General features: G+C 42.6%; 1 protein-coding gene across 12 annotated transcripts in view; it reads right to left on the bottom strand.

Annotated features, from left to right (window-relative positions):
- The window catches only part of dmd (dystrophin), a 1,582,845-nt gene that overhangs the window by 1,094,122 nt on the left and 472,720 nt on the right, over positions 1-16,003 (bottom strand). For all 12 annotated transcript variants that reach the window (XM_055644518.1, XM_055644513.1, XM_055644515.1 and 9 more), the window contains exon 7: positions 765-883. In XM_055644518.1, the coding sequence (XP_055500493.1) occupies positions 765-883 (119 nt within the window). The remainder of the gene's footprint in view (positions 1-764; positions 884-16,003) is intronic.

Below are 16,003 nucleotides of genomic sequence, written 5' to 3'. Positions count from 1 at the left end.
GGCAGCCAACCCGGAGCATGCGCCCTTTTTAGCGCGGGCACCTATGGATGTCAAACCGGATGGCATCACCCTGCTGCAGACTTCTGCTGCCTCAAACGCAAGAAGAAGACACAGGTGGCCTACAAAGAACATAGAACAATACACCACAGCAATCACCTTCAGCCCACAATGTCCGTGCCAAACACAATGGCAAATAAACTCCTCTCGCCAGCCAGCGATACATATGCCTCCATGCCCTGCATATTCATGTGCCTGTTCACACGTGTGTGCAGGGACAAGGTGACAAATATTAGATTGCTGCAAAAACCATGGCAACAGTTCATGGTTATTGAAGAGACTTAAGCAAGTCCAATTTCTCACAGGCACCGACCTGCTCAGGTGCACAGCTCTCAATGCCCAGAATCAGAAATAATAATAATAATTGCCAACTGTATTTTCCCAGGCCAAGAATAATTACAATTCCATCCCCTCTTCCTGACTGAAGGTGACTAACTGCAGCTCTGACTGGGAATTAAATAAAATATATTTCCTAGCGCATGGTGACCCTTCCACCGCCCACGCACCACGCTGATTCACTTGACTATTCAGGAAAGTCAACAATACACCAGTTGTGTTTCTTCCTCATTTTCTGACTTAATACAAATGTATGAAATGAAAGAGTGGTTTAGTCTATATTTCAGATCTTACATTTCTGATGTACTGCAGCTTTTCTGGAAAAGAATAATGTAATGCATATTTGATTCGGTTTCTGAAGGGGTACCAACCTTCAGGATCCAGCAGTTTTGCAATCCCAAGATGCTGTTTGGCCACAGTGAAGGCATGATCCAGTCTCTCGTTTGCTGACTGTAGTTTTGCAACGTCCTTCCAATCAAAGAGGTCAGGCCTGAAAGTACAATGAGCCACATTATAAAGTCAATCATAATTCTGTTTGGACTCAAATCAATTGTACTTCAAACTACTGCTTAATAACAGAAGTCAAGGGAACTATTACTTTGGGAGATATCTATACATTGCATCTTACTGAATCCCAAGTCAATCATCTTAAGAAGGATCGTTGTAAACCTGCACTGTGAATTTTGCGGCAGATCGATACTGGGTACATATTTCAAGGGGCAACTGTGCAGCGAGAGGGAATACAATTAATTTTATTTGAACACGTCTTTCTAACTTTATATCATGTTTAATTCATCTCATTATGGAATGTCCGATAATGAATAACATCAGCGGGGCAGCTGCTCCTAATGCTTTGACAGTGGTCATATGATAACCGCAGCGTGTATCGATCCAACAATGTCCCACAACGTTCCCTACCTCCGCCAGATAAATGCTTCCAACAGTCATCCAAAAGCCCCCATTATAGAGCAGCTGGCAGATCCTGTGTACTCAGCTGCATTTTAGCAGGGCCACAAACAGTGCCCAAGGCAAGGTAACACTTTGCTCAGTTATTGAAACTTCCATTAAAAAAACAGATGCACAAAAGCAACAGGGTTACAGTTCCGGAGAGCACATCATAATGGCTTGGAGCAAATGCTCAGTATTCAGCAGAATGAAATCTTAATCTGAATACTATTTCGCATCAATTAGGGGGCAAAAAAAGCAACAGTCTTTCTGTTAGCAGTTAGCCTACGATGCAGGTGTGAACCACACAGTCGAAAAACATAAACAGCCTCAGAAATACCACCTTAAAAATACATTCACTTTACTGCTGTGAGAAACTAGCTTGATTTTACTTCGGAGTCACGTGAGAAGCCCGCCAGGACACATGCGTGCCATTCTTCAAAGCAGCGGTGTGAAATCACAGATAACTGTAATGACTAAACATAGTAAGATTAGAGAAGAGGTACCAGTTAAGTATATGATCAGGGTGGGAACGGAGGGCACGTAATCCCTCATCGTAACTCCTCATAAAATACAGATCAAACTTCAAACTGGTAAGTTCTCGTTTAATCTTACTATTTTACTTCGGAGTCACGTGAGTGACTACGTGAAGATTTTAAAGCTCTGTGATTTCATGCCGTGGAACGAGTCCATGCATCACGTCTGCCTTGACTGTTGGGAGGAATTGTGTTAACATAATTTGGACATGAATTCGACATTGAAATCATAAAAAATTTTAACACAAGTTTATAACCCCTTTATATGGGTTTAAATTAATTTGCAGAACTTAAATTGTTTCTGCAAACGTTTCAGGTTTCATTACTGGTTTATTATAAAATAATTGGAATGTTTTCCCCTCCAGACTATCCTGCTGCCTTTAGGATTTGGTCCATTGGTACATCCAACTGTATCGCTGCCGATGTAGCTGCAGCCCTGGTGGAAAGAGATTTTAAAAATTTTAGTATCCACCCCAGCCTGTGTTAGCAACTGTTTCAACCATCTTGAGATGGTCTGGACCGTCACTCTTGGTGTGGTTGCTAGTGGCTGACCAAAATGTGCCTTTTCATTGCCTCTTAGGATATTCGTTTTCTCCATGTATAACGACATATGTTTTATTATACACAGACGGTCATCTGTTGGGTATGACCTAATTGTATATTGAGGCCTGCTGATCCCTTTTCTGTTCTGCTTACTATCTCATGAATATGAAACGTAATATTTTCTGTTGAGAAAGTCATGTTGTCCAGTCTAGTTTTTGCAGTGACTGTATCCTCTGTGCCGTGACCAATACCATAGCATGACTGTTTTAATGCCAGTCTGTGTAGGGACAGAACTGTTGTTGGAGACCAATTCCTGAGCATCTTCAGGATTATTCTCACATCCCATATTTGGGAGTATCTGGTTCCCCTCATAGGTTTTGTACCAGTGGGTGAGTCCCAACAGTGTAATGGTCTGTCCCCTGCCATAGGTAAGTCGATAGGGCACTTCTGGTGCAGTTGATGGCACTGTAACTAAGCCCCTCATCATAGTGGAGGTCTGCCAGATATTTCAGAACAGATGGGATGTTCATGTTCTCTTCAACTATTTCCTTTCCCTCAAGAGACACCACAGGCAACATTGGATGATGTTCAAACTGTTTCTTGCATGAACAACATGTGATTGACTAGCTCCCTAGTTTAGGCACCACACACAAAAATCACTTTTACCATTGGTATCTTCTGAGTGCAACCTCCTGGTCCAGATATTTGAATGGCAAGCACCAGTTCAACTTTACCAGCACCCAATACAAGATATGGGCACCTCTTAAAAATATGTTTTTATTGTTAGATTAATTTCAGTGCTTAAACTCATTGCAGAGATCTTGACAGCTTAGACACTGTAGATAAAGATACCTCTTGTGTCAGAAGGAATTACAAATGCTGGTTTAAATCGAAGAAAGGCACAAAAAGCTGGACAAACTCAGCAGTTCAGGCAGCATCTCGGGAGGAAAGGAATAGTTGACATTTCGGGTTGAGACCCTTCTTCAGACTGAGTCAGGGGAAAGGGAAATTAGAGATATCGACGGTGATACCTAGTCATAAAGTATAATGCACTCAGCCACCATCTTGGATGCTGGTTCTTTAAGTGTCTTACAAGGTCCTGATGCGGGGACTCCGGATGTCTTCAAGGAGTCAGGCAACAGAATCCAGCTGATATGTGCACACCATGATTTATTTGGTGATTTATCTGGCCTGCCAGAAAGCATGCATGAAATATCAAGCCGCGTGGGGCTGTGGCAGGAGGTGGGTGGGAGTTCCTCTTCCAACCTTGCAGGCCCAGCACCTCAGTTGCCATTTCAAAACAGACAAGTGCAACATTAAGCCAGATTGCATCTAAGCAAGACCAACAACTGCTATCATAGTCTCAGATACCTGCGATCAAAGGAGCTTTGATTGTGCTTTAACACTTCAGATCAGTTGCTGAGTGGCAGTGAGTACATAGATCACAATCTCCTGCCCTCCCTGTGAGTGACAGTGCTTATTATTCCAGGGCTCACACAGCGGGATTCTTGCCTCTGCCAGCTCCCCCACCGAACCTGTTCCCAACGCTGCTACCACAATTCAGTCTGCAGCTGACCTCGCAGCTAAAGACCAAGTTGCCTGTGGACGTTCAGCACAAGGTGTTAGCTGTTTCGTCAAAATCCTTTTCTTCCTTCTGACATTTATTTCTCTGCCCCATCTTCAAGTCCCAAACTCAAAGGCTTTCATTTCACTCGTGCAATGATAGTGTGTGCTGCCTGAATGCACACGCAATAAGTCATTGTGTGTCACATAAAGCTGGCGACATGCGTTTATGAAAGGGCTTCCTTCATACCATCAAATAAACTATGAAAGTGGGATGTCATAACACCCACATCCAAAGAGAGTGTTAACCTATTCATAAGCTGGCAATGATTGCAGGGAAAATATTGCCTCATCTTATGGATTCATAATTTAGTGCAAGATTTGATCTGGGAAATACATTTGAATAGAATAAAATATACTCTGACAAACACCAAGTGTTTCTCAGCATGGCAGCACAATCTTAGAAAGTGTCAGACCCGAAATAAAACATGGTGCCTTTAATACTGAAGCTAAACATTCACTAAGATTGCTTTTTTACCAGAAGAATATTGATCAGCTGACATGCTTCTGAAAAACCCTGCCAAGCCTTTGTTATCTGAAGGCTAATTTCATAGTCAAGGCTTCTATCCCTTGTAAAGATGAGTTTATTGTGGCAAGTAACTCAGCACCTATATCTGTCAACCTACATGGCTTCTAAGGCTGGCAATAATTGATCTTAATGTTCAATTCCCACCACATCTCTGCACCAATCTACCCGGCCATAGAGCCCGACTTTCATCCAATTCTGCATCTCGACTATCCCAATTTCAGTCACTCCCTCACAAGCCAATTTTCCTCCAGTTGCCGTGGATCCTTCCACAAAGTGTTGAAACTCACTGCGACTCAACTCAAACATCCCTTTCACACTATGCAGGAAGGAACTGCAGTTGCAGATGCTGGTTTAAATCGAAGAATGACGCAAAATGCTGGAGTAACTCAGCAAGGCAGGCAGCATCTCTGGAGAGAAGGAATGGAGTGACGTTTCATGCCGAGACCCTTCTCAAGTCTAAAGAAGGGTCTCGACCCAAAACTTCACCCACTCCTTCTCTCCAGAGATGCTGCCTGTCCAGCTGAGTTACTCCAGCATTTTTGTGTCTATCCCTTTCACACCCACATCTTCATATCGCTGTACATAGTAATATATTTAAAGTAGTATATTTATACATAGCAAGTAGTATATTCTTTTTCTCTGATCGTGCTCCTGGGAAACACATTGGCAATATCAAACGCGTCATAAAAGTGTGAGTTGTCGTTTTGAGAATCAAACATATTTGATTAAGAATCTTAAACATTGTATTCTTTGAAGTTCTTTCAACCAAAAGGCTCCGATTAGTGGGTCACAGCTTCACAAAAGCTGCAGAATTCAGAAAACTAAACCTGTCTCAAGTGATAGCAGGCTAGCTGCACCCAAAATTATCTGCTTACATCAATGAAGGCCCATGGGCTGACTGTATAATTGCTGGCTTATATCTCAATTACACTGTGATTTCTGGCTTTATCAACCGCATTGAATGCCAAGAAGCTGTAGCATTAGGTAACAATTTGTGCTCATTCATTACAACAGAAAAAGAACAAAAAACAGGGTGATACCAAAAAGATGATTAAGACCACTCCAAATCATACCTCAAACATTGCTAACATTGATATAATCAATATGATGCGCACCGTATTCTCATAGAATAAAATAATTGACCACTTAACAGAATTATCCTTTAACCAGTCGGAATACATTAAATTGCTTCACATCATGTCTTTATAAAACCAGTGTGTTGTGAGAATATTGATAACAGCTTATGCTCATCCCTAAAATAGATTAAGCGGTACTCATCCCATTTTACTAAGTAACACATCTTTCCTGCAACACAGTATGGAGGCAAAGGGCAACACTAAGACATGCTAATTTACAAAGAGGAAATCTTGAATGCCTAATGATGGGTCTGTTGTTCTGGCCTGGGACAATGATGATAGTCTTGTAGTACTTGTAGTTACCCCTCGATCACAAACTGTGCAGAGTGCGAGAATTGTGAACCAACATATTACACAGTTTTAGACTACAGATTTCCCTCACAGAAACGTACATACATAATCAGGCACTGGGCCTGTACTCGCTGGAGTAGAGAAGAATGAGGGGTGATCTCATTGGAACATACAGAAGAGTGAAAGGCATGGAGAGAGTGGATGTGGAGAGGTTGATTCCATTAGTGGGAGAGTCTGGAATTAGAGGTCACAGCCTCAGAATTAAAGGATGTTCTTTTAGGAAGGAGATGAGGAGAAATTTCTTTAGCCAGAGGGTGGTGATTCTGTGGAATTCTTTACCACAGGAGGCTGTAGAGGCCAAGACAGTGGATATATGTAAGGCAGAGATAGATAGATTCTTGATTAGTACAGATTATGGGGAGATGGCAGGAGAATAGGGTTAAGAGGGTGAGAAAGATCAGTCCTGATTGAATGGAGGAGTAGACTTGATGTGCCAAATGGCCTAATTCCTATTCTTATGACGTTATGACCTTAATTACATGGACTTTATTTTCAGTTGTATAACTTTCATTTTCTTAGATTTCTGATAGGCCACAATTAATTGGAAAATTTACTTTGGCAGGCGAGGACTTTACTCCTTGGAGCGCAGGAGGCTGATGGGTGATCTTACAAAGGTGTATAGATCATGAGGAGAATAACGTAAATGCACAGAGTGTTTTACTCAGAGTAGGGGAATCAAAACCAAAGGACATAGCTTTAAGGTGAGAGAGGAAGATTTCATTAGGAACATGAGGGCAAGTTTTTCCACACAGAGGGTGGTGGGTACTATAACAACATTTAAAGGACATTGAGTTCAATGGTGGTTTTTTATTGTCATATGTACTAATGCACAGTGAAATTATTTTCTTACCTACCATGTATCGCAACACCCAAGCACATCCCCAATTAGCAAAGTGTACAGAAACAGTCTACTGAACCCGCATGTAAGAGGAGCCAGGTTTTTGGCGCCAGTTTTAAAGTCCAGTTCTTATGAGCGGTGCCCGATCCTGGCAGGCCCCAGGCTGCTGCAGGCCTGAAGCCATCACCTTCCTTGGACGTTGACCTGTGGGTTGACCTGTGGGTTGATGTCCTTCTCCTCGCCGTCCACCTTTGTGCCCTGGGTTCGCCTCCCACAGCTGACCTTCAAGGCACAGTAGGCCAGATCCCGGTTCCCTCTCCTCTCCTACGGGCCTTGCTCCTCACCCATCGCATCCGTCGTCATCACCAGCTCTATCCTCCTGGTCTCTGGTCTTTGGGGGACGAGCAGGGGCCTCCTTCTGCAGGCAGCAGTCCATTGGGGGCCGGCTCGGCAGCTTTCCCCCAAGGAGGCTGGGGCGGACTGGCCCATATTTGGATGGAAAAAATTTGGAGAGAAAATGGGCCAAACGCATAGAGGTGGGACTAGTGTAGATGGGGCATCTTGGTTGGCATGGGCAAGATATGCCGAAGGGGTCTGTTTCCATGCTATATGGCTCTATGAAACATTACTCATTGAAGTATAAGTGGTTATTTATTTAAAGTGTAATGCACCACAAAACTGTGATCTTGGAGTTTTATTCTCTGAATTCTTCATGACCACTGAAGATACACTAAAGGGCCTGTCCCACTTGGCGATTTTTTCGGCGACTGCCGGCATCATATCAGTGTCGTCAAAAGATTTTGAACGTTTCATAATCCAGCAGGGACAAAAAAAATGTTGCGACAATTAAAAAAACACAGAGCGTCAAACGTCATCACGCCGCGTCACGCCGCATCACGGCGCGTCACACCGCATCACGCCCACATTTTTCGGTGACCTTATACGTCAGTCAATTATGCCAGCAGTCGCTGAAAAAAATCGCCATAAAACAACCATGCAACATCAACAAAGGAGTTTGATCTCTTGTTCAGGAGTTCAGCCAACAATTGTCATGTAAAACTGACAGAGCTTATTTAATCAGATAACCAAAGAGTACAGTACGAGCAAACAAAATGCAAATTGAGGCAAGCTAGGCTAAAAACAAAAGTGGAAATGTACAAATTTTATCAATAAGATTCTGGGTTAAATGGTATCATTAGAGGAACTAGTTTAGTGCTTTGCTGATCCCTGAAGAAGATAACAATCAAAGAAATTGCTTCAGTGGTTCCCCTGACTAAAGTAATCTCTGTTATAATTATGTGGTAATTACTCAAATACGTGCACTTGCAATAGTTAAAAGTATTATTGTCATGATTCAATTATGGAAAAATAATTAAAGAGAAACAAGTATCGCAGAAACTATGCTTCAGGTTTTAACATCCTCCCAAGCTCTTTGCGACATTTATTGAAAATAAAGCAGTTCAAAATCAATGCTCATTCCAGATGTGGGCCTGATCAAGGTGGTCGAGTGACTAAACAGTGGAATGGCATTTGTGGTTTCATCACACTTGTACTTACTTGGACCTACTGAGGAATCATCTTGCCGCTGCTGTCTATGGGTCATCAGCAGAGTCATAATGATGGCAAGATGGCAGGGCAAGGAATCAGCTCTGCCCCTGAAAAACGCTCAAGAGCTTTGCAAGCTAGCAATGCCCCCCATCCATAGCTTACGCCTGCTGTAAACACCCAGAGACACACAGAGTCGTTTACAAATGATTAAAACCAAAGTCTATAATTACAATATTTAAAAATAAATAAATGTAGAAAGATAAAGTTAATTTAAGTTCAATTCTGGGGAATCTCAGCAAGACTGCACTCTACCATTGGGCCATGTTCATCGGGCAAACTGGTAACAACTTATCAGCAAGATGCAGGCCAATACAAACAGAAAAATGAAACAACTATTACGACCAGACTTGGAACACGTTGGATTTCATAATCCCCAAATATTCTAATTCTACTGATAACCAGGAAATAATTTGATAAGGGAAATGAGCATTGGATTTCCAATTTCTCTGCAAGCAACACACTGAATAAGGGGTTCAAATAATACATCAATCAATATTAGAATCGATCCAACAGGAGCAATTACTGAAGATATATGCTGCATCACTGAACCATGAATAATGCATAACAACACTGATTACCACAGGACTATTGTAGGAGTGGGGGAGAGGAGGAGAGATTGGAAGAGAGAAAGAGAAGATTGGAACCCTGAAATAATCTGTATTGAACAATGATTGCCTTTCCGAGGGAGGTAGGTAACTGAGTGAGCTTGATAGATGGAGAATTATTATTTGTGCATCTGCATCAAGGGTTAAGTATCTTGGCAGACTAATAAATGCTGTTGCTGTTCCAATCTGACAGCTGCAGACGACAATTCCAATCCTTCACTGCATGTGCCTACAGCTGGGAGATTTGGACCACACACCTAAAAAAATCTGCTCCACTTCCCTCCAAAACCTTGTCTGCATGTGGAGACACAGGAAAGCACGCACACACAACAGAGCATGCCCGGTATCCATCTGGTACATTTGCTCATAGTGCGGAGGGGGGAGGCAGCACAGTGGCGCAGCGATAGAGTTGCTGCCTTACAGCGGCAGAGACCCGGTTCGATCTTGACTATGGGTGCTGCCTGCGGAGTTTGCACATTCTCCCAGTGACCTGCGTGGGTTTTCTCTGGGTGCTCCGGTTTCCTTCCACATTTCAAAGGCATGTAGGTTTGTAGGTTGATTGTTGGTAAAATTGTAAATTGTCCCTCGTGTGTAAGAAAACGTTAGTGTGCGGGAATCGTTCGTCGGCATGGATTCGGTGAGCCGAAGGGCTGTTTCTGCGCTGTATCATTTAATTAAATGAAAACTTAAGGGCATCAGAGCGCATCTGCTTGCCTTTCTAATTTTACTTCGGAGTCACGTGAGTGATTCCGTGAAGACCCCAGCCCAGTGCGCAGGTGCGACATAATCGCACAGCTGTGCAACACGCGGCCAGCGGGAGTCGGGCGCTCCCGCAACCAAGGAACGTGAGGGAAGTACTTACCTTAATCGGGCCTTGTGGTTTTTGCTCCAGGGGGAGCAAAGCAGCAGAGGAAGCGGCCCCCGTTCGACTCCAGCACTGTATCAAATAACCTGGCACCTGTTTGTGCTTGAGAATTGTCAAACTTACTTCTGCAGGAGTGACCTGTATTATCTATGGGCAGCTGGAATTGGAATTGGAATTGGAAGACCCAAAGTTAGCCTCTGGATGTGTTCAACACCACCACAAATGCACAGGCACCTCCAACCACACGGAACAACCAGAGGAAAGGAGTGAGTTCCCAATTCAGCAAGTCTATGATTTTGGAGAGAGAAAGGGCTACAGGTGCTGGATTCTGGAGCAACAAACCACCAGAAGAATTCTGCAGGTCCAGTAGCATCTGTGGGAGGAAAGGAATGACCAACGTTTCGGGTCAAAACCCTGCATCGGCACAGTCAACAATTTTGTTCAACGAATGATTGCTCATTAAAATTGTATTGCAAATGTTATAAAAACACATTGCAGCAAAATCCAATGTCAACCCAATGCTTACATGCTTTCCATATCAGTTTTTTGTCCCCACTGTCTATGTGAAATTTAGTGTCAGTCATGTAGCACAGAAACAGACCCTTCAGCACAACTTGCCAATAACGTCCAAGATTCCTCACCTACCTGCCCGCTTTTCACCCATATCCTTCTAAACCTTTCCTTTCTTTGTACCTGTGCAAAACGCCTTTTAAATGTTGCTATAGTGCCTCAAATACCTCCTCTGATAGCTTGTTCCATATACCCACCACCTTCCAAATGAAGAAGTTCCACCCAGGTTCCTATTAATCTTTCCCCTCCCACCTTAAACCTTCGATGCCTGATTCTTGATTCCACGACCATGGGTTAAAGACTGTGCATTTACTTTATCTATTCCCCTCATGATCTTATACACTTCTATAAGCTCATTCCTCATCCTCCTGCACGCCAAGGAATAAAGTCTAAAGCCTAGGTAAAGCCTGCCAAACACTCCTGATAGCTCAAGTCCTGGCAACATTCTCGTAAATCTTCTCTGCACTCTTTCCAGCTTAACAACATCCTTCCTATAGCAGGGTGACCAACACTGAATACAATTCTCCAAATGCAGCGTCACCAATGTTACTTTAAAAAAATATCTCTTGCTCAATTGTACCAAATTGTGAGCATCAAAATAATGGTGAACTTAATTCTGCTTCACTGGGATTTAATACAATTTTTTTGTGAGGTGTTAAAAATGTGTAACAAGTTTAAATACTATCCAAATTGATCTCAAACCCACCTGGTGTCAAATGCAATGATAATGAGATGAACTATGGGGTGAGGTTACGTGTAAGAAGGAACTGCAGATGCTGGTTTAAACTTAAGAGAGAGACACAAAAAGCTGGAGTAACTCAGCGGGACAGGCAGCATCTCTGGAGAGAAGGATTGGGTGATGTTTCGGGTCAAGACCCTTCTTCAGTGAGGCTATGATTGGCTGTAATTACTCTGAGGGCTGACTGCCCCGTTAAGTCTCTGGGGATGCTCCTGTTTTACAGATTTTGTTTTGATATTTCTTGCCCGGCTGAGCCACTTTCCACAGGTCTCTGAAAACGTGAAAGATAAGAGGTGGAAAGGTCCTTGAGTCAAGTTATATAGAAGTTATATAGAAGAAACAAGTTACTTCTTGCTTTTACCAATATGTTTAAAACATTATTTTTTATGTGATCAGACATTAAGGCACAAAAACAAGTTGCTTCTTAGTTTTATTTTACTTTAGCTAGAACACCATGGTAGGCTCAGAGATTAAAGTTACAGAAGCATGCATGCCAAGTAGCCGAAGATAAGGCTGAAACTGTAATAAAAAGCTTTTTGATTTTGTGAATCAGGGAACAATTGGAGAGCGACCAGGCCGTGGTGCCTCTGAATGTTCCAGGCCAGATTTGTGTGCAAATAAAGGCTTTTCGTCTTCTTGAAGAATTCTCCGCGTCTGTGTCATCTTATCCAAACTTTGAGTCTTAAAAACCACGACAAAATTGGCGCAGCGAGCAGGGTCGGTAAGAGACCATTAATTAAAAGACAAGTGGCCCAGGCCCTTCCCAGCCCCTTATGTGGCTCTTAAGGACAACAGGACAAAGGTGGCCCCCTAAATATTATACGTTTTTTCCACTTCATTTGGACTAATAACCTGTTGTTCATGATAAGCCATTGGGGACACAGAAGTGCCTAGGTAGCTGGAAGGTCTCTCCGACCCAAGACTCTGGCACTAAATTGTTCTAAAAAGGTGGCACGGGGGGTTGTCCGAGAAGACTGCGCTGTGTGTGGTGAGTAATAATATTTGTGATAAGAAAGTAATGTGATAGTATTAAGAGTTTATTAAGACCTCGTGGATACCGCCCTGAGAAGTCAGGTGTTTACACAGGCGAGGCAAGTATTAAGACCTCGTGGGTACCACCCTGAGAGGTCAGGGGTTTGCACGGTCGAGACAAGTATTTTGTGGGTACCACTCTGGGAGGTCAGGGGTTTATACGGGCAAAATACAAATTTAAGGTTAAGTGCGTAACAGAAAGTGTACACAGTGATAAAATATTGTAGAATGTAGAAACTAGAATAGCAATAAGAATAGTGTATGGTTACCTTATTCAAGAGAAAAATTATGTAAATGTAACTTGAAGAGCATAAAAAGAAAGAGCGTGAAAAAAGAAAGACAATGTTGTCAATAACAACGAACCTGGTTGAAAAGACTGAAATACGTGATGCACTGACACACAGTGAGTCCTATGACAGAGCTGAGCAGTGGCCAGAGAATTACATGCCAATAATAAATGTCTTTGGGGGAGCGTTTCCTCAAAATGTCCTATCAGGAGTGAAATTAATCTGGAGATATAAGCCCAGACAGGACTGGGGTCCCCAAGGGAGGGAGGGATCTCAAGAAGGAGGTCAAGAAGTCAGGGATACTGGCAGGTACGGGATACTGAGTTGGATGATCAGCCATGATCATATTGAATGGCGGTGCAGGCTCGAAGGGCCGAATGGCCTACTCCTGCACCTAATTTCTATGTTTCTATGTTTCTAAGAAAGGCTAGGATGAGGTAGGGTTTTAAATACTAGCCCCATGTTTTAATCAGATGATAAAGGTAGAGTTGGAAGGTGTACCCTTAGAAATTATTAGATACAGTATGTGGATGATTTGTTGGTTTGTTCCACAAGTGAGAAGCAATGTGAGAGAGGCACATTTTAATTTTAAAAACCTCAGAAAGTAGGACAGATGATGATGACCTTGGGAAAGGCAGGATATAGTTCAGACTTGGAAAATATGTTGAAATTGTGACATCATTAGAAAGATAATGAAGGGAGAAGGACAAACAAGCCTAAAGAATGTTTTACAGCTAAAGCTTTTGAATGATGGAGACAAAAAGGTTTTGTTTGTGAATGTTTATTGTTAAAGGGATCATAATAGCAAGTATGTAGGATTTGAAATGGTGCATAAGGATGAATTAGACTTTAAGGTAATTAAATTGGAAGCCTGTAATCTTGCTTAGCTCAGTTGGCAGAAATTAAGGCTTTAAGAGTAGCATGTGACATGAGGGAAAGTGACAAAGCTGAAGTTTATACCAACTAAGCATATGTTCATGGGGTCTGTCACATGTTTGGAGAAGTAGGGAAATAGAAAGGCTTTGAGAAAAACAACGGAGACCACATGAAAAGTTAGCAGTAAAGTCAGACCTGATAATGTCAATATTGAAGTAAGGGGCACTAGCTGTCATTAAATGCGAAGCACATAAGAAGGGAAATTAAAGTGCAGACAAAGCAGCCAGAACAGCATCTGGAGGATGATAAGCTGTTGTTACGTTTAGGGTAAGTTTGGATCAATTTAGGTGTGAAGACTGTAGTGTAGTTTATGATGAATAAGATAATTAAGAGGTTTGGTAGACCTACAGAAATCAGTTTTGACAACGGATTATTTTCATTCAGGGAGTAGTCAAGTTGGCGATACAGGCCCTTCGAGTAAAACAGAGATTTGGGTGTGTAACGCCTGCAGTCACAGGCATGGTGGAAAGAATAAATGGAACATTGAAGGTTAATATAAATAAGATTTGTGTAATTACAAAGTTGAATTGGATCGATGCCCTGCCATTGGCACTGAAGAGATGTTGCATGCAAACTAACCGAATAACCCACATAACACCACATGAGATGTTTACTGGCCGACCTGTGTAGGTGGCACAATGGAGAGGTCCCTACAAGGGACCGAGTTTGGAACAGTTAGAGGTAGAATTTAAGAAGTATATGCAACAGTTAATTATGATATACAAGTCTATTTATGCACAGGCAAAGTAAAAGCTGTTGGAGGTGGACCAGGAGGAAGGACCCTTTAAACCTGGAGACAAGGTGTATGTATGAGCTTTCTGAACCACCCACCGATGTTCAGGTAGAAGGTTGATCTACCTGGTACCATTTCAATCCTTACATGAGGGCTGTCCCGCAGGTATGAATAGATAATAGCCCTGAGGTAAGTGAACAGGAGGACAAAGGAGTGAGAGAAGAGCAGAGTTCTAACAAGAACGTTGTTTGACGTCAGTGGTGGGCAAATTAATGGAAAGGATACTTAAAGATAATATATATAAGAATCTGGATAAATAGGGTCAGATTAGGAAGAATTAGCATGGATTTGTGACTAGGTCATGTTTGACTAATCTTGAATTTTTTGAAGAGGTTATTAGGGAAATTGATGAGGGTAAAGTGGTGGATGTTGTCTAGATGGACTTCAGTAAGGCCTTTGACAAGGTTCCACATGTAAGGTTGGTTAAGAAGGTTCAATAAGGAAGTAAGGTTGGTTAAGAAGGTTCAGTAAGGAGTATCAAGATGGATTCAACAGTGGCTGAATGGGAGATGCCAGAGAGTAATGGTTGATGGCTGTTTGTCAGGTTGGAGGTCAGTGACTAGTGGGGTACCTCAGGGATCTGTGTTGGGTCCACTGTTGTTTGTCATGTCATGATGGTGTGGTACCTCAGGGATGTTGGGTCCACTGTTGTTTGCCATGTCATGATGGTGTGGTAAATTGGATTAATAAGTATGCAGATGATACTAAGATAGGTGGTGTTGTGAATAATGAAGTAGATTTTCAAAGTCTACAGAGAGATTTAGGCCATTTGGAAGAGTGGGCTGAAAGATGGCAGATGGGTTTAATGGTGATAAGTGTGAGGTGATACATCTTGGAAGGACAAATCAAAATAGGACGTACATGGCAAATGGTTGCGAATTGAGGAATGAAGTTGAACAGAGGGATCTAGGAATAACTGTGCATAGTTCCCTGAAGGTGGAATCTCATGTAGATAGGGTGACAAAGAAAGCTTTTGGTGTGTTGGCCTTTATAAATCAAAGCATTGTGTATAGAAGTTGGGATGTAATGTTAAAATTACTCCAAAATTGGTGAGGCCAATTCTGGAGTATGGTGTACAATTTTGGTAGGCAAATTATAGGAAAGATGTCAATAAAATAGAGAGAGTACAGAGGAGATTAACTAGAATGTTGCCTGGGTTTCAGCAACTAAGTTACAGAGAAAGGTTGAACAAGTTAGGTCTTTATTCTTTGGAGCGCAGAAGGTTAAGGGGGGGGGGACTTGATAGAGGTCTTTAAAATGATGAGAGGGATAGACAGAGTAGACGTAGATAAGGTTTTTCCGTTGAGAGTAGGGAAGATTTAAACAAGAGGACATGATTTGAGAATTAAGGGACAGAAGTTTAGGGGTAACATGAGGGGGAACTTCTTTACTCAGAGAGTGGCAGCTGTGTGGAATGAGCTTCCAGTGGAAATGGTGGAGGTAGGTCAGATTTTATCATTTAAAAATAAATTGGATACAGGGCTCGAAATTAACGGTACCCGGGTGCCAAGGCCGGAAGGAGGGAGGGAGGGGAAGGGGTGGCCTCGGCGTGCGGGAGGGTTTGTATTGAAAGCGCGGGTTTGCAAGCAGCGGCCCTTATCAGGGCGGGCGGGGTGCGGGAGGAGAAGATGAGCCGCTGTCGCTCGCAGTTCAGCGCCCGTCATTCGCTCCGAC

The sequence above is a fragment of the Leucoraja erinacea genome, chromosome 13, assembly GCF_028641065.1.
Source record: "Leucoraja erinacea ecotype New England chromosome 13, Leri_hhj_1, whole genome shotgun sequence".
NCBI classification, from domain to species: Eukaryota; Metazoa; Chordata; class Chondrichthyes; order Rajiformes; family Rajidae; genus Leucoraja; species Leucoraja erinaceus.
The sequence above is the reverse complement of the archived record's forward strand: the minus strand, read 5'-3'. Positions and strand labels throughout refer to the sequence as shown.